The sequence below is a fragment of the Doryrhamphus excisus genome, linkage group LG5, assembly GCF_037039965.1.
Source record: "Doryrhamphus excisus strain RoL-2023G ecotype Guam linkage group LG5, RoL_Dexc_Guam_v1.1, whole genome shotgun sequence".
In the NCBI taxonomy this organism is placed as follows: domain Eukaryota; kingdom Metazoa; phylum Chordata; class Actinopteri; order Syngnathiformes; family Syngnathidae; genus Doryrhamphus; species Doryrhamphus excisus.
In genome coordinates, this window is record NC_136361.1 from 10,907,744 (window position 1) to 10,933,800 (window position 26,057).

The 26,057-nt window shown below is 40.2% G+C and overlaps 2 protein-coding genes across 2 annotated transcripts; both read right to left on the reverse strand.

Moving 5' to 3' along the window:
- Nucleotides 1-614: 614 nt before the first annotated feature.
- On the reverse strand, nt 615-19,864 carry sacm1lb (SAC1 like phosphatidylinositide phosphatase b). Its single transcript, XM_058053472.2, has 20 exons — nt 19,754-19,864; nt 19,231-19,328; nt 19,076-19,150; nt 18,874-19,001; nt 16,866-17,015; nt 15,402-15,461; nt 15,221-15,254; nt 12,994-13,095; nt 9,831-9,916; nt 9,560-9,646; nt 9,404-9,472; nt 9,218-9,297; nt 7,677-7,775; nt 7,461-7,599; nt 5,868-5,937; nt 5,698-5,770; nt 5,493-5,586; nt 1,739-1,831; nt 1,611-1,668; nt 615-1,542 (listed from the first exon to the last, which is right to left on the reverse strand). The coding sequence occupies exons 1-20, from the start codon at nt 19,780-19,782 to the stop codon at nt 1,406-1,408; spliced, it is 1,761 nt and encodes a 586-aa protein (XP_057909455.2). The 5' UTR covers nt 19,783-19,864; the 3' UTR covers nt 615-1,405.
- Nucleotides 19,865-20,680: 816 nt separating this feature from the next.
- Nucleotides 20,681-23,736, reverse strand: ggctb (gamma-glutamylcyclotransferase b). Its single transcript, XM_058053492.2, has 4 exons — nt 23,533-23,736; nt 23,332-23,477; nt 23,129-23,261; nt 20,681-21,041 (listed from the first exon to the last, which is right to left on the reverse strand). Exons 1-4 carry the CDS (start codon nt 23,650-23,652, stop codon nt 20,880-20,882), a joined length of 561 nt encoding a protein of 186 aa, XP_057909475.2. The 5' UTR covers nt 23,653-23,736; the 3' UTR covers nt 20,681-20,879.
- Nucleotides 23,737-26,057: the final 2,321 nt, after the last annotated feature.

Sequence of the window (26,057 nt, forward strand, 5' to 3'; positions counted from 1 at the left end):
AGGATGACTGGGGCCGTGTATTGTGAGATTTTGGGGAACAACCTCCTTCCCTCTGTCAGAGCATTGAAGATGGGTCGTGGCTGGGTCTTCCAACACGACAACGACCCGAAGCACACAGCCAGGAAAACCAAGGAGTGGCTCCGTAAGAAGCATATCAAGGTTCTAGCATGGCCCAGCCAGTCTCCAGACCTGAACCCAATCGAAAATCTTTGGAGGGAGCTCAAACTCCGTGTTTCTCAGCGACAGCCCAGAAACCTGACTGATCTAGAGAAGATCTGTGTGGAGGAGTGGGCCAAGATCCCTCCTGCAGTGTGTGCAAACCTGGTGAAAAACTACAGGAAACGTTTGACCTCTGTAATAGCAAACAAAGGCTACTGTACCAAATATTAACATTCATTTTCTCAGGTGTTCAAATACTTATTAGCAGCTGTATCACACAAATAAATTGTTAAAAAATCATGCATTGTGATTTCTGGATTTTTCTTTTTAGTTTATCTCTCTCACAGTGGACATGCACCTACGATGAAAATTTCAGACCCCTCCATGATTTCTAAGTGGGAGAAATAGCAAAATAGCAGGGTGTTCAAATACTTATTTTCTTCACTGTATATATATATATATACCCGGACTCCCCTCCCGTCGCGCGCGGGGCCGCGTTCCGACAGCGCCCCGCCGACGATCCGCCGAACGCGGGGGTCTCGCCGCGTGATATATATAATACATGTTAAATGCTGGATTTATATTGTCATATCGTGATATAGTCCCAAACTATCGTGATGCTAAGGTATGCTAAGGTCCATATCACCCATCACCCAACCCTTACATGGGACATTTACTGCAAAAGGGGGGCATTGTTTACATTCAGCACCACATTGTTATTCTTTAAATGTCAGAATCATCATTTCCCAAACACAAAATGATTGAAGCCTGATTGTAAATTCTATTTATTTTAAACTTCATACACCTGCGGTAGTTAGCAATAAAGCAACTGCGATTTACAATGAGGCTTGCATCATTTCAACTGTACAATGCTTAGTGATTCCCCCGACCTAATCAATACACTAGATGCCAAGGGGAAAGACAGTTTTAAGAAAAATCAGACAGTGGAGATGTTGTATACATCCACTGATATTCCCCGTGATGGGTGAAGTACTTTCTGAGTACATGAACCCCCCAGAGGTTCAGTGTACATAAACACCTATGTGCAGACTTGAGTATCGTAGCAGTGTGGATAGCAGCAGCTGACCTCCTCACCTTCCTCGCCTCCACCCTGTCTGTGCTAGTACAGGCTCCAGGCCTGCTGATGATGATGATGGTGGTGGTGGTGGTGGTGGTGCTGCCGGGGGTAAAGCGATGACGAGGTGGTGAGCTCACCAGGGCAGAGCTGCTTTCCACACACACACATTCAGTCCAGCTTCTCTTTCTGAACCAGCTTTGGAGCATCGACAAACTCCCGCCCGTTGAAGAGGATCACACCGCCCGTCACCACGCTGGCCGTTCCCCAGAACAGAACGTAAGCCAAAGTCTCCGTCCACGTGTCACCTGATGAGGAGCAGCGGAGTGAGTAAAGCGTTGAGTGACATGGTTTTCCCCACTGAAGATGGTCTTACCAGCCATTAGCAAGCAGATGATACACATGGAGAACGCCACCACCATGATTATCGGCAACTGGAAAAGCAAAGGGGTCATTGGAGATGAAAGAACATGGGGGGAACCTTCAATGTCTTCGGAGTCTTACAGTCAAAAACTTCCAATCTTTGGGCTCGCGCAGTGGCGTCATCGTGTCGGCTTCGTCAACAGCAAAGTTGCCAAGAAACAGGTCGATCGAGTCCTGTTTAAAAACATACATCGCACTTTGCGTAAAAAACTTCACACGCCATTTATCATTCATTTATAAAAAGCACAAATACAGTACCTGAGATAAGTAATATTCACAGCACTTCACTTTTGGGGCAAGTAATTGGGGCAAGTACATCCACTCAGTGATATTCCCGTCGGGCAAGTGCACTTTGGCATGCCATACTGCCAAGAGTTTTTATAAAAGCGGTTCTTGTTGGGTGTTGGTAAAACACGGACTGCGTAATTCTGGTGGTAATTTGCAAACCAATCCTTGCAAATCTTGAAATGGACCAATCAGAATCGTTTATTTAGACCGCGGTCTGCAGTCCACAGTCGGCGTTTTACCCACACCCTGAATCGTTCTTGTTGGCGATCAACCAATCAGCGATGGTTTGACTAGGAAAACATCTATCATGGCGTCCCTGCCAACATGGTCTAATTCTTCAACAACTTGTGAAGGGAAACAGCAAAAAGTGATGAACCAGTGCCTCCTAAACAAGTATTTTATTAGCGGCAGCAAATCAAATGATGGCACAGGTGAGTGAATCACATTGCTGTGACAATTTGAAGTGGTCACAATGAAACACCACCCATTAGATCCAATACCAAGTGCTGATTTTGCACAAGCTACAAAATCTAGCGCTTCCATTTCTCTGTGGATTTTTCTCACCTTTGCTTCACAAATTATTGTTTGACCATTGAGCATTTTTTTCTGGATTCAAAACACTTTACTAGTACACAAATGTGTCTATTCAAAATGTTTCATTGTGGTGCACAACTTATAAATCCAGATTTCCATGCAACGTCATGATCTATGTAGGAAAACAACCACAAGAAATGATAATCATTTCATCTTTATTTGAGATTCTCATGTGATGCCACAAAAATGAGATGATATCATTATGGCAGTCTTTTCATTTTACATGGGGCAAGTTCGGGCAAGTAGTTCTCACCTTAAGGATTCCCCATGGGCAAGTCATTTTTGTTTTTAATGTAGAGCCCTGAAAAGTTTTAGCCCTACAATTAATGGGGTACGACTGTGGAATGATTTGGAGGCAGAATAGAAACAATGTCTAAATATAAAACTGTATAAAGTAAAAATATTTAGAAAGTATAGTGAAGGGTAATAATAATGGTTGGTCATGTGTTGGCATCATTGTGGCAGTGAGACCTTTACTTTTACTAGTCAAGCAATTACATTTTTTTTCCTTTTTGGTAGGCTCGGTTAGTGATTGGATTTAGTTTTGTTGACAAGTTAATTACTGCTTTAACCACTGTCACTGCTATCCCCACTTACACTAAATATGAAAACTAGGGTAGGCGAGACATCAAGTCAAATCATCAAATCAACTTTATATGTAGAGCACTTTTCCTGCAAAGACATGCAACACAAAGTGCTTTACAGAATTAAAAACAATTACCACAATTAAAAGGAAAAGCAATTACTAAGAAAGCCCCTCCCTACCACCCGCCATACTAGACACACACACACACACACACACACACAATCACACACAGTAGGGAGACATGGCATGGCACTGAGGATCAAGGAAACGCCACCTTTGGGGCCGTCCACACTGGGAGGAGCCGCAGGCCGTGCCATCAGGGGACCAGCACCCAGGCCCCCAGACTCCGACAAACGGGCGGACCCCCACATCAAAGGGAGGAACCCCCAGCCGGCAGGGTCAAAGGGACCCAAGGACGGGCACTCCCTCAGCAGACCCGACACAGCCCCCAGTGTGGAGGACCCCCCCTGAGGAAACACTGGAGTTAAAAGCTAAAGACTAAAAGCATAAAATAGGACTAAAAAGATTTTTAAAAGTTTAAAATCTGAGTTAAAAGCCTGATTAAAAAGGTGTGTCTTTAATCTTCTTTTAAAAATATCAACAGTCTCTGCAGTCCTGAGGCTCTCCGGCTGGCTGTTCCACAGGTGGGGGCCATAGTGGCTAAATGCTGCCTCACCGTGGGTTTTTGTTCTGGGTTTTGGTATTGTTAAAAGGCCAGTGCCGGAGGACCGCAGGGGGTCCGCGGGGGTTGATATGGTAAAAGCAGATCAGATAAATAAGAAGGTGCAAGGCCGTTAAGACATTTAAAAACCAGTAAGAGAATCTTAAAATCCATCCTGAAGCGGACGGGGAGCCAATGTAGCCACTTTAAATCCGGTCTGGAAGGGGGGGTCTATCCATCCCAACAGACTCCCGTCCCATCTTTGTAATGCAACACACAGCATAGGACAACACAGCACTGATTAACTCAAGTTAACTAGATAGGGCAGCCGGGTGGGGGCTTGCTAAGTGGGGCTGCAGTCCACTCTCAACAGGCCCACTCTACACCCTGGCTTTTTAATGCATGACACTATGTAGGGAGGGGAAAGAGGAAGGATGATAAATACAATTAAATAAATTAACAAATAAACAAAAATAAAAGAATAAAGGAAGTGGAAGTGGAAAACACTGTAGTTGGAGTGACAATAGGGAAGTAGTAAGACTCAAGTGTGATTATTTCATTTGAGGTATTTTAAAGAATATTTTTCTTTTTCAATGTCACTGAAACAATACCATAACATTGATGTTTTTTATATCCATGTTAGCTTGTGATGACTGGTGTGGTGACTGTATAGTTGGAGTGGTTTCATTCTTTTGTACTGGACTATTGGACTACGTATGTACGATACGATGACTAGTAATGAACTCTTGGCACGTAGTCGGGTGCCTCAAGCTGGGTGAGGGTGGTTGGATGTGGGGTTTTCATTCTGGTAGACAAGGAATAATATATGTTTTGTTGGGATGAGGTTGGAATCTGGGTGGTTGGGGGGGTGGGACTAGATAAGTCTTGGCTTCTTCCCATTCCCTTTGGAACATGTGTATGTTTATATGTACATAGGTATTTTTATTTGTGTTGATTTATGTTTGGTTTGTTGTGCTTTGAATGATGTTCGAAATAAAGAAGAAAAAAAAAAATTTTTAAATGTAAGAGCACAAAAGATGTGAGGATAACCATTATTCTTTTGGTTCTCCCAGTCTTACAAAACCACATATTTGGATGTGAAAAAAAAAAAGCTTTTTTTTGTTTTGCCAAAACGTCAATGCTAAACATTAACCTCACTGGCCATTAACTACGAAAAGTCAACACGTTCACATGCACGCCATTTAGAGTTGAACCCGGAATAAACACTGAAATGATCGGAGAAGAAACAATGCCAGAGATGAATTGGGTCTATTGGCTTCAAAGGTACACCTGATGTTTTGGTTTAGAGCTTTACATTGCCGATAAATCATGATCAAATCATAAAATCATAAAGTCATGGAGGAGGCTTTGGTTGTACTTTGGCCACTGCACTAAATCAGGAGCAGCCTCGTGAGGAAAAAGCGGTAGAAAATGAATGAATATTTAGAAGCAGTGGAAGTGGAGGCGCAAAGTGGCAAAGTATGAGTGTACTGCAAATATCAATGACTGACTGAAGGACTGCAGTGGTAACCTACATTTGTAGCCACAGCTCTCCTGGGTTTGGACAGGGCCTCTGCGTCCAACACCAAGCATTCATTAACATTTGTACAACAGTGTAGGCAGCACTGGGGGCAAGGTGGGTGAAATGTCTCACCCCGAGACACAACAGCGGGGAATGGGACCCGCGCCGCAAAATGTGAACCTACCTGTCTAAAGCCATCGGAGAAGTTGTTTTTGTAATATCGGATCATCGAGTTCCAGCCATCCATCAGCAGTCCCCACTGAGTTCTCTTGCCTGTCCTAAAACAATGACCCCGCACCATGACTTTTTGATTGCTGATATGAGGATTAGGACATGAGGATATGAGGACACATGACAAGCAAGTTACCAAGAAAGGGGTCATAACTGACCTGGTAAAGTCCGTCTTCAAGGCTCCAGTGCCGGCATATTGTTTGGCACACGCGTCTGCATTGTCTGCCCAAGCTGCAGGAAAACAGGGAGACAAAGCAAGAGTAAGCTCAGAAAGACTGAAAAAGGGGAATGCAAGTACAGGAAAGACACCGTGTGATAGACAGCTCACCATTCTTGTACATCTTTTCAAAGTCTGCTTGATCCTCAATGTGCTGGTTCGTGTGTAAGACCCCCAGTCTCTGTGGAGGCATAGCACAGTCATACTGGCAGAACCACAATTCGGTACACCTATGTGCCCAACAGAAGGTTCTATAGCACAAAATCAGATTGTTTTAACCTTCCTCTTGTGTTAGGGTCGGCATCGACCTGTTTTACATTTTAATGCATAAAAAGAATCACATAACATTTGTTTATTGCATCAAGGCTTTTTGACTTTGTCAGGAAACTCTATTTCAACAAAATAAAAAAAAATAATAATAATTTTTACTACATTTTAAAATGGTCTGGTTGAAATTATGACCACTGTATTGTTAGGGTCGGTTATAATAAAATGATTATAAAGCAATATTTGACCGCTTTTCCAGTATACCAGCAGAAAAACAAGGTCCAGACATGTGAGGTGAATTCACTCATTTGACTGATGGCTGATTTCACATTTACAATTTGGATCATGGAAAGAATGGCAAGAAGTACAGTGAACCAAGATCTGGACCTGTTCTGCTTTTTCATTTCACTTTATACTAAAGTTCTGTTGCTGAAAACAATCACTTTTTATACCTTTTCTTGACATGAATATATATGGGTCAAAATTCACCCCAACACCATAGATGTTTCTTTAGTGATTAATACTAAAATGAGAAAATAAATCAAACTAATTGATTTAAGAGACATGTTCTATAGCCCTCAGTAATAGCCAGGTAACAAAAGAACCTTCAATTTATGAATATGATTCTTTTGAGGTTCATTTGACCATTTTTGGAAATTGAAATGGAGGGGTATAGTGACAAAAAAAGGCCTACATGCCCACACCAAAAGTATTAAAAGCAACATTTTCATGGATGAGGAAGCCTAAGAAGGTAACCAAGACATGAGAAGCAAATTTGATGGTAACTTATTGTTTTTAGTGTATTTTATAGCTGATTTAATACATGGGTCAAAACCCACCCGTTAACATAAGAGGTGATACAAGAAAGCTAACACGCACAATTTATGTGAACTCACCGCAACTTACGCAACTAAACAATGGGGGCGGCTCGCATAAATAGCGCGTCTCATTCACAAAGACCGGCTTAATGTTTCCACCAAGTCTGAGGCAAGTGGTCAGCGAGGTGTCGTCTTAGTTATCAATGCACACAGCAAGGAAGTTTGGGTTGTGTTTTAAATCCTCAAGAAGGGCAAGATACTGCAATTATACATGTTATCATCAGTGTATGTGCTAATGCATGATCACAGCATGTATATCAAACCATGCAATGTTGTTGGAGGTTTTTTTAGAGGGCTTCATAGTTGATATATGTGCATCCCAATGACAGCATTGCAAGCTAGCTCATTTAAACTTGTTCTCTTGTGTTATAATGCACAGAAAAGGGAATGAAATATGTGTTCATGTTTCACAAAGGGATTGTGAATGATGGAAAAAATTCCCACCCCTGGTATATAGCATATTGTTACTATAAGTCTTACTATAGTTGCTAAGCTCTCAATGCCTCCACAATCAGGCTTTTCCTCCTTGTTTCCACTGATTGGAGCATGACCGCCTTACCCGTAGCTGTGATTGCAGAGAACGTCTGGCCAGCAGACTCTGAATGACATTGGTGCGGTCCAGGCAGTCCATGCAGTTGCTCCGAAATGTCCCCTCCTGGGTTAACAGCACCTTCCCATCTGAATCCACCAGGAAGTACCTGTGTCCAAATTCACATTGCTACTAATTACGAGGGCCGTTATGGTATCTATCCAATATACCCGCTACTTCACTGACCCAAATTCCTCCTGGATTTCGCCAACCATGTCCATCAAGAGTTGGAGGCGATGCCACCTCATCCTACTGCACTCCTTGTGGAAGTCAAAAGCGATGTACCTGGGGAAATGGTAATGGTAATGGTAATGGTTTTATTTCATTTGAACATGCATCAGATTACAATTGAGTGCATCCCATAATCAGTTCACAGTTCCACATGTCCAAAAGGACTAGGAAGAAGCAAAGCTTATTAAATCCTACCCCTCCATCTGGTACTTTTACAATCACTAACTGTTACATTTGTTCACTTCCTGCTTTCCATAATACAGATCAAGGTTTTTTTTTGGGTTTTTTTTTATTTTTTGTCCCGTACCAAAGTACGAGGTGATATGAGCATCCAATGACATAATGTGTACCATAGTAAGTGTCAATATAGTGATATATATAGCACATCATGACTGGTTCAAGACTCTTCATCCTTGTATTTAGCAAACATCAACTGCTTGTATTGTTTCTTGAATTGGCTCATCAATTCACAGTTCCACATGTCCAAAAGGAGTAGGAAGAAGCAAAGCGTATTAAATCCTACCCCTCCATCTAATACTTTTACAATCAGTAACTGTTACATTTGTTCACTTCCTGCTTTCCTAATATAATTTTTTTATAAGTTAATAAGTTTTTCATCCTTGTATTTATCAAACATCAACTGCTTGTATTGTTTCTTGAATTGGCTCATCGTTGTGCATTGTTTGAGGTCCTTACTCGATCCATTCCATAGTTTGATTCCACATACTGAAATGCTATGGCTTTTTAACATAGTCCTAGCATAGAAGTGTTTCAAATGTACTTCCCTGAGATATTTTAGCTGTTTGAAAATGAACTATATCAGCAAGTTGAAGTATTTGTGATTTTACAAATAAGGAGTTAGTGTATTCTCTGTAGGCGGCATTATGAATTATCCTTACTCACCTTTTTTGCAGTACATTTAGCCAGTGAAGAATGATTTTCTAGTTATTAGCCCATATTTCCACACAATAAGTAAGATATGGTAGAACCAGAGAGCAATAAAGAGTGTGGAGTGATTTCTGATTGAGAACAAATTTTGCTTTGTTCAATACTGAAATATTTCTGGCCACCTTATGTTGTATATTTGTAATATGAGGTTTCCAGCTCATATTTTCATCTATTGTGATCCCCAGAAATGTATTTTCCTTCACCCTTTCAATGTCCACACCGTCTATTTGTATTTGCTGGTGCGTGTCCTTTCTGCTGTTACCAAACAGCATGATTTTAGTTTTATTTAGGTTCAAGGACAATCTATTATCATCAAACCATCTTTTTAGTGTGACCATTTCTTCTCTGACCTTTCTAATCATTTTGTCTGTACTCCCTCCAGAACAAAAAGCAGTGGTATCATCCACAAATAATACCAGCTTTAAGTCTTTCGTTACTTTGGAGATATCAATGATGTACAAGTTGAACAATTTTGGCCCCAGAAATGTAAGCGTTTACTGAGCAAAAGCAATACAGCCGTGTGTGAAATGTCAACTGCACACTCTTACTTGATGGTGCCGTTTCCTAAGCAGGCCACCATCTTTTCAAACGCCTGCTCCAGTGGCTTTTCTGAGCCCTTCTGGTTGATCTGGAAAGAGAAGTAGCCTTTATTTACAGATGTTCCTCTTGACCATTACTTCACAATCGTCAAGAAACGTCAGTCGGACATGTTATGTCCGTTTTAAGCACCTTACCAGGTTCAAAATGACCTGTTTCCCATAAAGAATAATCTGTGAGTCAAAGTGCCTCTGGAATCCATCCAACTGAAACAATCAAGAGGAAATAAGGAAATTCCGTGTAGAAACGGCCAAACAAAAGAGTTCAATGAGGAATGCAGAAGAGTCAATTACATGATTGATTGTTGTGCTTATCTGTGGTCTTGGCTTGTACTTCAGGTTGGGCCTTTGGGACCAGTAGAAGGGGATTGAGCCTCTTGTCTGTGGAGGAAATAAAACGAATGAACAATGCATACATACCATGGTGTGAAAAAGTAAAAAAAATCCGGAAGGCGGCACACCACCTATCATCACACCAACCCATGTCAATCAAATGTAAGAGTGAATTTATGTGTGGTTTAAGTTTTTCATCATCTGAAAGTCTGTCATTCATGCTGGAGCTCACCTGAACAAAAGATGCCTTGGCGCTGTTGTACTGCACAATCTGCTCTGTCTCCACATAGTTTGCAGCATGGCCTTCGGTATCAATCCCTAGCAGCAACAACACAATCGAGAAGAGATGTAACACAATGGAGAGCCGTACCAATATACAACATCAGGTGGTGAGAAACATTTCCAATATTGAATAAAGCAAAATTTGTACTTATAAAATAGCCTTTATTGTTCTTTGGTTTTACCATATCTAACTTATTGTGTGGAGATATGGGTTAATAACTATACAAGCAATCTTCACTCGCTAAATGTACTGCAAAAAACAATGAGTATAATCCAATATACAAATCCTTTATTGCTAAAATCACAAATATTAAAAATCGCCAAAACAATGCATAAAGCTAATAATAACCTATGCACCATACAATAATATGATCTTATGAAAAACTAAACTTGAGACATTGATATGAGAGAACAACGTTAAAGGGGACCTATTTTGCTTATTCCACTTTTCTGACCTACAAATGTAGTTAGAATGTTGTATTCTCGGGTTAAAGCATGCCAAGTTACAGATAATGAGGTTTGCGCATTTGGAAGTGAGCCCTAAAACAAGTTTGGGATGGCTCAAAACACTCAGGTTTCAGAGGGCGGTCCAACACTGGCGGTTTGTGATGTCACAGAATGCCGGGCTTCCTTATATGGGTATGTGCTGTAGGCCAGATATGCTTTATGCCCTCCCTCTAGCTATAGCGACTCTATAGGAGTTCACAACTCAATACACTACCGTCCTTCCTTCCTCCCACAACTCAATACACTATCCTTCCTTCCTTCCTTCCACAAGTCAATACACTATCCTTCCTTCCTTTCTTCCTTCCTTCCTTCCACAACTCAATATACTATCCTTCCTTCCTTCCTTCCTTCCTTCCTTCCACAACTCAATACACTATCCTTCCTTCCTTCCACAACTCAATACACTATCCTTCCTTCCTTCCTTCCACAACTCAATACACTATCCTTCCTTTCCTTCCTTCCTTCCTTCCTTCCTTCCACAACTCAATACACTATCCTTCCTTCCTTCCTTCCTTCCACAACTCAATACACTATCCTTCCTTCTTTCCTTCCACAACTCAATACACTATCCTTCCTTCCTTCCACAACTCAATACACTATCCTTCCTTTCTTCCACAACTCAATACACTATCCTTCCTTCCTTCCTTCCACAACTCAATACACTATCCTTCCTTCCTTCCTTCCTTCCTTCCACAACTCAATACACTAACCTTCCTTGCTTGATGGATGGATGGATGGATGGATGGAAGGACGGACGGACGGACTTCCTTTATTGTCATTGCACAATATCACAGCAGTGAAATTGCCAATGAAATGTCGTTGCCTGGTGAGGTTGCTGTATATGTGGCATTTAACTGTATTCATGACGGCACAATCATCATAGCCAGCTTTTAAACAAATATTATATTTGTATTTTTCAGTTTTTTTTAAGCCACACATGCTCAAATAAGTCACATTTTGAAGTATATAAACACAAACCTACCATACCAATTTAATAAATATTCAGTAAAAACACACCTTTAATATCCGAGATGATGCCTGGATGCATCCCAGTGTGTGGAAGAAGATCAAACAGCCACATTTTTACACCAAAAGTCATTTTTGGGTGAACTCAATGAATTACTGCAGCCACTTGGAGTCGCCATAAAACAACCACCAGGCCAACCACTGTACCACGATACAGTATATACTATATACCTGATCAAAATTTTAAGACCAGTTAAAAAAAAAAAGCACATTTTGTACTGTTGGACCTTAAGATATTTATTGCAAACAAGCATTAAAGTGGATAAATAAACATTTACTGAAATAAGGTAAACAATAATTACTGTTAACAAATGGCCTGAGGCATGCTTGATGCAGTGGTTCCACGGGGCTAGTGGGAATGTTGATCCATGTGGTGAAGATGCCTTCACGGAGGGTATCCACTGTCTGGAACTGATGTCCATTTTTGTTAACTCCCCTTTACATTAATCTAAAAAAAATAATTATCCATTTGATTTAGATGAAGGGAACTGCAGGATGGTCCAAAATAGTAAACTTATTCATCTGGAAGGGATGCCCCATGCAACATCTCCACATAGATGGCAGCCGTTTGACGCCCCTGCAGAACCTGAAGCTCCATTGTTCCATTGAAGGATCATGATGGTGCCCCCTCCACTGGGCCGTGCAGAAAACACCTCAGGTGCGATCTCCTTGTCGTGCCGGTCAAATTGGAGGAAGCCATCGGCAATGAGAATAAAACTTTCTTCCACCTTTCAATGTCCCATGTTTGGTGCTCCCTTGCAAATTCCCAACTGTCAGAAGCAGATGAGGCTTTTGAAGGAATTTTTTTTTCTTCAAACCTTCCTGGCGTCTGATGGTTATTGGACTGCACTCGGCACCAGTAACAACCTTCATTTGGGCTTAGGATGGTCTCATGTCTTGACAGACAGCCATTTTTGGGGTTTTTCCATAATCCTCAGGACCAGGCATTTCAAATGAACGTCTGCTTCTTCCAACCCTCAGCAGCAATGACGCGTTGCCAGATGATCCCACCAGGATTTAAAGCCTTTTTGTCTTTGTCATCAAGATATCACAACAGTGTGAATACCTGACAAAAAAAATTACCTTATTGCCAATATTTGGCCTTTTGAAGACCGTGGCCTTGAACTTTGGATCAGTTGAACAGCTTATTTATTTCACTTTAGTGCTTGTTTGTAATAAATTGTTAAATTGCTTACGCAAAACATTTTCTCACTCCAATTTTGAAATTGTACCAAATATTAAGCAGTGCAAGACGTTTTCAACTGGTCTTACCATTTTGATCAGGAGTGTATATAGTGATATATATATATATATATATATATATATATATATATATATATATAAGTTGCACCTGACTATAAGTCATAGGAGCAGCCAAACTATGAAAAAGTGTGAGGGAAAAAAACAGTAGTTCTCGTGTTTACAGACAAAAAAAAATTAAATTGACGACGACCTGCTCAGCTCTCTACGTTTTTGGTATTACCTCTGTTGGGCTTAGTGAAGGTGTGTGTTGAACTGAGTATTTTGGACAATATAGTGTCTAGTCAACTTGTGTTGTGATGGTATGACAGTGTGGTTACCTCGGACATAGTATCGTACCCCTGCTCTGAAGCAGCTCCTCCTGGAGATAATACTCCAGTCAAACACTTTCCCGTTGATACAACTGGATTTCATGACGATGACTAGTAAAAGGGTGTGTTAAGAAAAAAATCAGAGGAGTCAGATCTACCGGCAAACAATGGCCCACCGGTGGTACACAAAACATAGAATATGTAGGGATAGCGCGCAAGCAATGCATAGGATGGGTCGAGCTGCCAAGGGCCAACAGTTGTGTGGCAGCGAGCAAACCATGCAAACCACGGTGGAGCCCAAAAGCAAGCTCAAACAGGATTCCATATTTAGAAATATAATATTCCCCTAGGTAAATCATATCATAAAAAACATTCATGACCTTTACATTATTGGAGCCCTCCGGAGCATGAAACAACACCCTTACACATTTACACTCCTATTAGCCAGATTTAGCAGACATAAGAGAAAATAAGAAGTAATATAAAGTCACACATGCTAGCATCGGGAGTTTGTTGTACCAGTTTCTGTACAGTACTTCCTTGCTTCATCAAAGGAACATTACTGACACCTAGGGACCAGTGTAGAATACTACATATCATCACAATGTCTTTGAATGCATCTTTGATTGTTGTATAGTTGCATCCATAATTGCCATCCTTTATGTATACCGTTTGTCCTCGCTAGGGTTCAAATATGCTGGAGCCTATTCCAGCTTCAGCTTATGGACTGGTTGCCAATCAAGTATTTAGCCATTATTGTGCTCTTTTAGGCAAAAAACACATATAATTTTTTTTTTTTACTATCAGTGATGCATATTTTTTCTTTTAAAAAAACGTGATAGAAAGTAAACATAGTAAACATTGTTCACTGGTTGACTGACTTAAAAGCTAATACAGCGGTGTCAAAAGTCACTAGTTTTTTTGTAGTAGTGGTTAGTGTTCTGGACTTCGGAGCAAACGCCCTGGGTTCAAATCTCCACTAGTAAGCATCATTGGTGTTCATTCATTCATTTTCTACCGCTTTTCCTCACGAGGGTCGCCCAGCTGTCTTCGGGCGAGAGGCGGGGTACACCCTGGACTAGTCGCCAGCCAATCACAGGGCACATATAGACAAACAACCATTCACACTCACATTCATACCTATGGACAATTTGGAGTGGCCAATTAACCTAGCATGTTTTTGGAATGTGGGAGGAAACCGGAGTACCCGGAGAAGACCCACGCATGCACGGGGAGAACATGCAAACTCCACACAGAGATAGCCGAGGGTGGAATTGAACCCTGGTCTCCTAGCTGTGAGGTCTGCGCGCTAACCACTCGACGCCGTGCAGCCCTCATTGGTATTCATCAGGAATATAAAGTGCTCAAGCCAAATCAGTATGCGGATTAAAAGATCCTGGCTCTGTAATCAGGAAAACCAGGAAATCAGAAAAAAGCTGAAAGAAATAATAAGAATAAAGACAAAAATATTAAGTGGAGGGCGGCACGGAGGTCGAGTGGTTAGCGTGCAGACCTCACAGCTAGGAGACCAGGGTTCAATTCCACCCTCGACCATCTCTGTGTGGAGTTTGCATGTTCTTGTGATCGTCCAGGGTGTACCCCGCCTCTCGCCCAAAGACAGCTGAGATAGGCTCCAGCACCCCCCATGACCCTCGTGAGGAAAATGTGGTCGAAAATGAATGAATGAATGAATGAATATTAAGTGGAAAAAAGGGCATTCAATCCATCAAAGTGGACTGCTCAGGTTGTCTTGGAAGTTTCGCAGCATTCTCATAATATATTCTAATGAGGAATAAAGGCGCAATTGTATGAGAATAAACTTGTAATATTATAAGGAAATGCAAAATGCAATTTTAGTAGTATAGAGTTTGAATATAAAATACTTTAAAATCCATTTTTATAGTTGCAATATTATGAATTGGATTTTCTGGAATATTAGAGTGGGGAAAAACTTCCAACACTGATTGTGGTGAAGCTTGCATACCCTGATGATCCTCGGAGCTAACATCTAACAGCAAGTAGTCGGGGGCTTTTATGCCGCTGCTCGGGGACAAACTGGTCCTCGGGGAGGGACCAGACAAAGAGCGGCTCATCAGGCACTAATGTAGAGAAATTATGTTGGATCTACATTTCCCTTGCCCGGATGCAGGCGGGGCATGATGGTGAGCGTCTGGGTCTCCCCTCCAGTGACCTCACCACTCATTGGAGAGGCTGTCAGACAACAAGAAAAGGATACAGCCGTGGATGACGGGGTATACAAACTTGTGTAACTGTAAGAAATAGAGAGAAATACAGTATGAAGAGTCACATATCATATTCACACAACACCAATGCAGCCTTTTTAATTGTATGATTTGAATAAGCCAATGTAATACATAGATTAAAAAGTCTACATAAATTCAAAGATGAAGTCTCACCTCTGGTTGTGCAAAGAATTCCCTTAACAGGTGGCCGTTCCACACAAAACGCTGATCTGCCTGGAAGGAAAAGTCCAATATTGTTGTTGTGAATAGTCTTGTTGCTGTGTGACACAAAGTGTGCTTTATGTTCTTCCTGTTGCTGCTCCGTCTGTCTGCCAATCAGCGGATAATCTTAACCTCAAACAGCATATACCTTATTTGCACCCAAACACGCACCTTTAGGAGAGCAAATATTGAGTCATTTTTGGACCACAAAGAAACCTAACCTCCGAGTGGACAGTAGATGGCAGTAAAAGCACATTGTCGGAATCCACTGTCAAATGTGATGTGGCGCTTTGAATTTTGTGGCTTCGCTCGATTACCGTTCTTCAAAATATATGAATGATAAGAAAATATTCATGTTTAAGCCAATGTTACATATTTTTTGTCTAAATTAATCACTTTCAAGCATAAAAATGACAAACTCAAATGCAAATAAAAGTCATTAATAATAATAATAATAATAATAATTATTGTCTATATGTGCCATGCCATTGGCTGGTGTCCAGTCCAGGGCACATCCCGCCTCTTGCACAAAGTCAGCTGGGATGGGCTCCAGCATACCCCCGCCACCCGAGTGAGGATAAGCGGAATAGAAAAAGAATGGATGGCTGACACGTCAATGTGTAGTATTCTACACTGGTCAGAAGGTGTCAGTAATGCTACATTAGCCACTGCAAAAAGTCCAAAGTAAACAAAAACAAAAAAAGGGACTCTCCCAAAGCTAACTTGTGCGAGTCTACGTCTTATTTTCTCTTATTATGTCGACTATATTTGCCAATATAGGTGTAAAGGTGACTATAGGGGTGTTATATTATGTCTACAGGGCTCTCATGATGGTCAAATTTGTATTTAGAAGGCTGTAAACAAGTTTTCTATGCTTTAACGACCAAACTATTCCATTTATACAGAAGGAAAAAGGGGCCCGGGGGGGGTGCAATAAAGGTTTTGGGAACCACTGGACAAGTTGATCTTTGGGACTTGCATGGTTGATTGTAATTCCCTCACAAAGCGTTTTAACTGGCACCATTCAGGCAGCTAAGGCACTCAAGCCATCTGGAAAGCTGCTGTTGAAAAGCCTGTTTTATGTTTAAATCTGTCAATAGCAGACAATAAATCAGACAAGATATAAATGTCAAATCAGCCAGCTGGATGAAAATCTTGCCGAGGTTCACGGCCCAGACCTGGGATCTTGGGCTCAAAAAGGTCAAATATTACACCATAAGTCTGTAAAAACAAATATCCGACAGGTCTGGTGCCACTTGGTATCCTGGCTGATTTCTCTTTTGTTCCACAAACGTATGAAATTGCTCTCATATAAATTTTTTTCGGGGTTTGTGTTTATTTTTTCAGTGTTTTTCTTCTGCATCCTGCATGGCGGTGCAATGAGGGCTCACATTTGCAACATGCAGACACACATACCCTCTCCAGGAGGCTCATCTCCTGAAATTCAGGACTGGTGTTGGCCAGCCGTTGCAGTGTGTGCGTCAGGTCGTAGTCTGTTGCAAAGTAGAAGCTGTCTGTATGAATGACACTGTTGATCATGGACAAATATGTCTTGCTGTCTTGCATCTGAAACAGAAGAGAGAGAGATTGTTACAATGTGGCTTGGGCCAATTAAAAAAAAAAAAAAAAAAACAGACGCAGACACAGACCGCACTTTGAGGACCTCTGGCGTACAGGTAAAAAGCCAAAATTTTTACATGTGGATGTCTTTATGCTACATGGATAATGGTGGTGCGATTTGCCCACTTGAACTCATCATCAAACGCTGTGAGATGCAGAGGTCTATCTGTCTACGTCACGTTCAATCCCGCCTCTAAAGTTTACACAAGTTGATGGTAAACCATGCCTTCAACAGGCAGCATAAAACCCTGACCAGAGCATCCCTGAGCAGAGCTATTTTTAATGTTACCGGATTTATTGGCATGACATTATAACAAGCCCTACCTTGAGGTTTTAGAAAAAAAAAACATTACAGTCCATTTCTTACATCAATGAAAATATAACTTTCCATTATTTACATTTGTATTCAACTATCTGATCACAAGCCCAAAAGGAGTAGGCTGAAGCAAAAGCTTATAAATGTCTACCCCTTTTTACAAGATATAATCATGTTCATGCTACAGTCTTGTTTTCTCCTGTTATTATTATCATTGTAATATTATTATTGTTATTATCCTTATCATTCATTCATTCATTTTCTACCGCTTATCCTCACGAGGGTCGCGGGGGTGCTGGAGCCTATCCCAGCTGTCTTCGGGCGAGAGGCAGGGTACACCCTGGACTGGTGGCCAGCCAATCACAGGGCACATATAGACAAACAACCATTCACACTCACATTCATACCTATGGACAATTTGGAGTCGCCAATTAACCTAGCATGTTTTTGGAATGTGGGAGGAAACCGGAGTACCCGGCGAAAACCCACGCATGCACGGGGAGAACATGCAAACTCCACACAGAGATGGCCGAGAGTGGAATTGAACCCTGGTCTCCTAGCTGTGAGGTCTGTGCGCTAACCACTCGACCGCGCATCATTATCATTATTTTCATTATTGTTATACTCTTTATCATTATTACCATTATTATTGTTATTATTATCACCATTATTATAATCATTAATATTACCATTTTCATTATTATAGTTGTAACAATTTTTTTATTTTTTTTATTTATTATTTAATTTTACAGACTTCATTGCTTCTTGTAGAGTGCTGTATCATTCCATCTGTTGTTTTCTGAAATCCACAGTATTTGTGCTTTTATTGTCAATTTATTAGCCCACTTTTCTCCCCTAAGTGTAACATTTACATATCATTTTCTGGATTGCATGTGTCTAATCTTGTCCATTAAAAAACAAGAACGTGAGACTGTGTCTGAACAGGTGACCAACCCAAACATCAGTTTCTTCTTGTTAAGCCCTACCTTGAGGTTTTAGAAAAAAAACATTACAGTGCATTTCTTACATCAATCAAAATATAACTTTCCATTATTTACATTTGTATTCAACTATCTGATCACAAGCCCAAAAGGAGTAGGCTGAAGCAAAAGCTTATAAATGCCTACCCCTTTTTGCAAGATATAACCATGTTCATGCCACAGTCTTGTTTTCACTTATTATTATTATCATTGCAATATTATTATTATTATTATCATTATTCATTAAACATCAGTTTCTTCTTGTTAAGCCCTACCTTTAGTTTTTAGATATAGGTTGATAATTATCAGTTCAATAAGTAGAATTCTATAATACTTTATATGCGTCTCAAACCTGGATTGTGTCATGAGAATATAAGAATTATAGAGAGAAAAGAGGGGTGGGGGTTCTGGAGCTGATATCATCCGATACCAATCAGTGGCCAATGCCCTAATATCAATACTACTGTCCACCAAAGATTACAGTCGCAAGTACAATCCTGGTGTCTACCTGGCTGTCTGTCAGATGGATTATTGTCTTCTTGTAGGAGATGATGTCAAAATCCACAGCCTTCCACACAGCATGGCCAAGTAGATCCCCCACCTTCGTCTTCTTGGTGATGACGATCAGGTACATGCCTACGACAAACAGGAAGAGTGGACAAGTTGTGTTGATTGTCTCAGATATGACACTTTTCATGATGACGTGTTACCTGCCACCAAACGCAGCGTCCCCATGAGTCCACATATTGGTCTGGTCTCAGCAGATGCAGGAACCTCCCTCTTTACTGTGGACCGCAGCAAGGAAGAACAGGAATCAGTCAGCTATGTAAACAAGCTCGAAGTACTGTTGACAATGAATGCCTACCTGTGAGAGTCATCTCCGTCGACACCCTATCGATGACCAGTACGTCCACAGATCCATCGTCACAAGCCTCGATGTAGAATTTCTCAGGTGTGGTGCGCCTAAGGTGGAACGAGGCAAGAGTTGCCAGCACTTCTTTTACGCAATTGATCAGAAATTGTGATTAGGGGTAAAATGGTTCGATTAAAATGCGGTTACAACGATACTCTTGAGCCATACCGTATTAAACATGGAAATGAATGAATTCAATCACAGAAGCATCCAAATGTTTCTTAAACTGTTTTAAGCTGCGGAACCACTTATTAAACTCAACAAAACAGACGACTTAAAATGCTAAGTATAACTTTAACTACTAGCATCAAACGTGTTTCAACCAGGACCCCGTGACGTAGGCGTGGATACAGGGCTCAGCAGCATGGTTCCGTTTCGCTTACTCATCGTTCATCCACTAAATGTACAGATTCCGGTTGTTCTACTACCACGAAACAAAACGACGTGACATTATCAGAATGTCGTAGGCACTTACAAGTTAAAGCTGGCATAGGTGCTCGCCATCTTTCATTCAGTTTAACCTCCGTGACGTGTCAGCTCAGCACGCCGACTACTTCCGCCATCAAGTGTGGGGGCTATTGTTAACGTTACTGCGCATGTGCTAAATACAGCGCGTGCCTTCAAAATAAAAGCGTCATTGTTGACTGTAAAAAGCTTGAGAACCAACCACTGGTCTTACACACAAAGCCAGTCAAGACCACTATCGCCCCCTAGTGTTCATACTGTTTTTTTAAAGAAGTACACAAGGAGCCACCATTAACAGTAAATGTTATTCACAGGTTTTTTTTTATATATATTTTATTACAAGCTTCAATTGTACGAAACAATAACAATATAAGCAGAATTACAGGAACATAAAAGTGCAATTCTACAGAACAATATCAACATAAATAAAAATTAAAAATTAAAAATTAAAAATTAAAAATTAAAAATTAAAAATTAAAAATTAAAAATTAAAAATTAAAAATTAAAAATTAAAAATTAAAAATTAAAAATTAAAAATTAAAATAAAAACAGGAATGTGTGGGATATTGCTTGAAAATAAGAACAACAAAATAAAAATAGAAAACATGTCACTTAAGCTTGTTCTTCATATGAATTGTTTTTAGAACGTTCTCCAATGTATGAAAGGTTTTCAGTGCTTTTCTGTTTTTGATTATCAGTTTCAGTGATTCATATAATATTTTCAGTTCAGAAGAATATTTGTGAATATTTGGCTTGCATAACATGACTCTGGATTATGTTATTCACAGGTGATGCTTTTACAGATACCACTGCTTTTCTTTCTGATCTGAGTTGGACAATTCCAGGACAAACATGAACAAAGAACTGAAGTATCAAAAGTATCAATATTTTTATTTGATAATCTCTTTTAGATAATGAAGAGCTGATATCTGAGGCATCGATACTTGTATCATCTGGAATGCATGAAGTGTTCAGAAACAGGAGGCATAATTTTTCAAAGATTTTATTATAGAAAATATTCTAAAAGCTTTTCTTGCCAAACCCATTTGGACATAATGAGAGTCTGGTCCACGTGGCCTATAAAATACAATGAGTAGAAATCAAGAACTGAAGATGTCAGGTTTGATTTTGTGCGGTCAGGCATGAGTGTCACAGCACGGATGTTGTTCCGCTTCTCTGGCTCGCTCCAGGTCAGCCATCATGGGAAGAGGACCATCATACATGTTGGTCTGGATCGCTCTCAACTTCTCCTGGTAGTCCGTTGGCAGTCGGTTCTGCTCAGCTCCCATCAGAATCACCTTCAACAGGAAATCAACCTTTCGGTAAAATACACCTACTAAAACTAATCTACTAACAATCTACTAAAACCTGAAGCTTCGGTGTTCCACTGAATGAAAAAACACCTCAGATCATGATGGACCCCCCTCTACTGTGCCGGGTAGAAAACATCTCCGCCAAGGTTACATTTTTTCCACCATTCAATGTCCCATGTTTGATGCTCCCTCCTAAAGTATAAACGGGCATTTTTGTGGTGTTGAAGGAGACCAGGTCTTTGAATTCCGTTTTTGTTTTTTGTTTTTTCGGTCTACAACTTGACTTTTTTGTTCCGTAATACTCAGGATCGTTTCCAAAAATGTAGAACGATTGTTAGGGTGCATCAAATTTAAATGGGAAATTTTAAATTCATAATATCAATTTGGCTGGCATTGTATTTTTTTTAACGAACATAAAAATGTCTTTTGCAAAGTTTTGAGGAAATCCATTGAGATTTAGGGGTGCCACCTCACACATAAACTTTTGTAAAATTTCGGAAAAAATAATAAATGGACAAGTGTATATTACATTATGTAGGACTACAGTACTACTCTCAATAAATATGAGGCATCAGTAATACTGTCTACTCTATATTACTGTTATTGATGTTATGCTTGCTCGGCTATTAGCTAACTGTCATTAGCAAACTGTAGCTAGCTAATGTTAGCTACAGTAGAGGCAATGAGAGCTAAATAGTGATTAAAATAATAAATGGACAAGTGTATATCAGATTATGTAACACTACAGTACCACTCAATAAATATGAGGCATCAGTAATACTTTCTACTCTATATTACTGTTATCGATGTTATGCTTGCTCAGCTATTAGCTAACTGTCATTAGCAAACTGTAGCTAGCTAAAGTTAGCTACAGTAGAGGCAATGAGCACTAAATACCTATAAATATGACAACAAATCATTCAAATTACAAAAACAAAACCACAAATTTGGTAGTAATATGTAATAGGAGTATAAATACCAACAAAAACATAAAAATCACCTGAGAGTTCTTGAGCTGCATTCTTTGCTGACCTCAAATCTCCATGGCGACCAATGAACTGTTCACCACTTTATTCCACAAAAACAGATGTATGGTGGCACCCCTAAATAATCATGTATTGGAAAAATATTTTATATGTGTTGTTTCTACATAGTTCGGAACACTTTTAGTACCCAGCCATAGCAAAATTCAATAATTGTGTTTTTTGATGCACCCTAACGACTGTCTTACTGCATCCAATCTCAGCAACAATGGCATGCTGCGAGACCTTCTTATGCAGCTCCACCATCCGACCACGTTCAAGAAGAGAAAGCTTATTAGCTTTAGCCATCAGGAAGGCATGACCGTGTCAATGCCTGACAGAAAATGACAATTTGGGGCCGCTGGCCTTAAACTTTTGATTAGGTGAAAGACAACCTATTTCATTTTTTTTTTATTACAAGTTCCGAATGTTTTTGGAGCGGGTGGCAAGTGGTTAGCATGTAGGCCACACAGTCAAGAGATCGGGAAGACCTGGGCTTGTCATCTCTGTGTGGAGTTTGCATGTTCTCCCCGTGTATGTGTGGGTTTTCTCCGGGTACTCCGGTTTCCTCCCACATTCCAAAAACATGCTAGGTTAATTGGTGACTCCAAATTGTCCATAGGTATGAATGTGAGTGTGAATGGTTGTTTGTCTATATGTGCCCTGTGATTGGCTGGCCACCAGTCCAGGGTGTACCCCACCTCTCGCCCCAAGTCAGCTGGGATAGGCTCCAGCATACCCCCATGACCCTAGTGAGGATAAGCGGCATAGAAAAAATGGATTGGATGGAAATCTTTGGAGGAAAAAAAAAATCAGGAAAATAAAGATGAAAAAGTTTTTCACTTATGTGACAAAGCTAGGATGCAGTTCTATATCCTTTCATTTGTCACGATGTGGCCCTCGCTGGGAAGACGTTTGGACACCCATGGATTAAAATGTGTGCCCTGTGATTGGCTGATGAGCTGGCCCCAGAGTGTACAGTCACCATAGCAACGCCACTTGTGCTGGGGTCACATGGATGTGGTGTAGATGCAGTAAGAGAATACTCACCTGCAGGTACTGCGGCGATGGTGGGGCATACACACAGCTGTTCATCATGTAGGTGCGACAACTGAGCTCCGGACCTTTTGTGGTGACGAATATTTCCATGGGACGGTACGCGCCCAACATCACATTCTCCTGACTGTGCGTGGACACATTCCATTCATTCATGAGGGGGAAACTCGACAGTGGCTCGGAAGACGAGGCATTACCTATCGAGAGACTCCAGATCAGATTGGTTCATTCTCCACACCACCCCCCACACCTCATCCCCGGGACTGTACTCCACGGTGGCAACGCCCCCATGCCAGCGCTCACTCGCGAGGCCTTTGTGGTTCCCAAAAACCAGTTTGTAGTCCTGAAAGAGAAAAGAAGCTGTACATGTACGTATAAAAAAAGACATGTGAGTATACCTTTAGTACGGCTACGCAGTGCAACGCCGCTGATGGATTCTTCAGCTGCAGTCGTTCCTTTAACAGGTTGCTGCCGTATGCAAAGTACAGGAAAGTGTTAGCGTCCTCCATGTTTAGCATAAGGTGAGTCCAAGATGATGGACATTCAGAGGGGAGGCAATGATGACGGAGCGTTGCAAGGCAGTATGGAGCAAAGGGGATAAAAGCGAGAGCTGGACGGGCATAGAAATGAACTACTGACCTTCCAGCACTTCCACGCCATTCTCATGCTAATCTAAACCCGTGCAATAGTGCTGATAGCATCTGCACCGGTGGGAGGGACATTGTTCAACCACATGGTGTTCATCCACTGGTGTGGACACAAGTTTGCCACACTTCCATGTTTCAGATCATCCAAAAAATCCAAAAAATATATAAATATTAGTCTTGACAAAACAACTAAATTAAACTTTTTATTATTTTCCTTATTTTCCATCCCTTTGTATTGAGTGGTGGACTCCTATAGAGCAGCTACACACAATAACACGCACAAAGCGTTGTCTAGAACTTCCAGAATCTGCAACTCTTACATCTGCATTTCCTTGGCTTTTCCAAAAAATCTTAATTTATTCCACCCACCCATGCCCCGCCCACTCTGCTTTGATTGGTCTAACTCGTCACAAGGCAGCAGCTTGTATTTGGGAATAAGGAAGTCTGGCTCACAGTGAAAAACTCTCTTGAGCAGGGGTCTCAAACTCAATTTACTTGGGGGCCACTGGAGCTCGGGTCTGGGTGAGACTGGGCCGCATCAGGTTTTCCAAAAAAAAACCCCAAAAAAACGCATTTATTAAAAACTTTGCTGTGGTTCCAATTTTCTACAAGAAAAGCTGTGATAAAACATTCCACTGTTCTCAAATATCTTACTTTTTATTTTTCTACACAAAATAAGATGAAAAATAAATAAACAAATCAAGAATAAAGAAAATCAATCAATCAGTAATAAATAAATAAATATAATAATAATAACAAAACGGTAAATAATAAAAACTTAAGAAACCACATATAGTTGGTGGGTAGATAAATTATTTTTTTTCAGATTAAAATTATACTATTTTTATTTACAACATATTGAGCAACTGCAGGGTCTTGAGACACATGCTAACTCGCAAACTAGAGAGCTAGCGACCTAAACGGTAGCCTTCAAGTTATTTCCTTTAAACTTAAATAGCCAAAAACTTACCACTTCCACACGGATAGGGAGGATAACTATTAACAGTTATTTAACCTTTAACATGAACATTAATCAAACGTAATAATTTTTTCTGGGTACATGATACCATACAGCATCCATATCAAACTTGCGTGGGCCGCACTAACATTAAACTTTCATATCAAGGCCGGGGCCTCAAACTAGTGTGCTGCAGACCACATTTGTCCTGCGGGCCGCGTGTTTGAGACCACTGCTCTTGAGCGTTCAGAGGCATCCCAAGCTTCTTTCAAGGCTCACTTCCAAATGTGCAAACTTCATGATCTGAAACTCTGACCTACTGTAGGTTATTTTTTTTCAAACTCCATTTAACCCTTAGATGCACAAGTGACGGGACCCTAACTCTTCCATAAGTGGGTCAAAAATGACCCATACTAGAATCAAGGCTTTTTTTTTTTTTTCCAATTTTGCCATTTTGGTTAGGAATAATCACTTGTATGATATTTAGTATTATATTTAGGACCACACAATAATTATTTCATGTTAGAAACATCTTCATTTTTCACTTTTTTACATCTTTGAAAAAGAAAATGACCCCGTACAACAATAGAAAATGTGAGGATCCATTGTGTGTTGCATAAAGGTAAGTTAAAAATGTGAACAGCATGATATCAAAAATATGTTTTTTGAGGAATACTTGGAATATGAAATGATAACAATTTTTCATTACAAAGATATTTCAAGAAAACAACCGAACCGGGTCATTTTTGACCCACTTATGGAAGGTTGGGGTAGTAACACAAAAACCAAAATTTCTTAAAATGTATAAAAGATAAGTTAAAAATGTAAACGGCATGATATCAAAAATATGTTTTTTGAGGAATACCTGGAATATGAAATGATAAATTTTTTTCATTATGAAGATATTTCAAGGAAACAACTTGACCGGGTCATTTTTGACCCATTTATGAAAGGTTGGGGTAGTAACACAAAAATCAAAATTTCTTAAAATGTATAAAAGGTAAGTTAAAAATGTGAATGGCATGATATCAAAAATATGTTTTTTGAGGAATACCTGGAATATGAAATGATAAATTCTTTTCATTACGAAGATATTTCAAGGAAACAACCTGACCGGGTCATTTTTGACCCACTTATGGAAGGTTGGGGTAGTAACACAAAAACAAAAATTTCTTAAAATGTATAAAAGGTAAGTTAAAAATGTGAATGGCATGATATCAAAAACATGTTTTTTGAGGAATACCTGGAATATGAAATGACAAAATTTTTTCATTACGAAGATATTTCAAGAAAACAACCTGACCGGGTCATCTTTGAC

Bases quoted from the DNA above. Each gene is read 5' to 3' on its own strand.
- sacm1lb (XM_058053472.2), bottom strand. From the start codon at position 19,782: ATGGCGAGCACCTATGCCAGCTTTAACTT. The intron at 13,096-15,220 runs GTATCCTTTTCT...CCCTTTTACTAG, and splicing joins ATACCCCGTCATCCACGGCT to TCATCGTCATGAAATCCAGT. The intron at 1,543-1,610 runs GTAAGACCATCT...GCTCCTCATCAG, and splicing joins CATCTGCTTGCTAATGGCTG to GTGACACGTGGACGGAGACT.
- ggctb (XM_058053492.2), bottom strand. From the start codon at position 23,652: ATGCTAAACATGGAGGACGCTAACACTTTCCTGTACTTTGCATACGGC. The intron at 23,478-23,532 runs GTATACTCACAT...TTTCTCTTTCAG, and splicing joins ACTGCGTAGCCGTACTAAAG to GACTACAAACTGGTTTTTGG. The intron at 23,262-23,331 runs GTAATGCCTCGT...GTCCACGCACAG, and splicing joins GATCTGGAGTCTCTCGATAG to TCAGGAGAATGTGATGTTGG.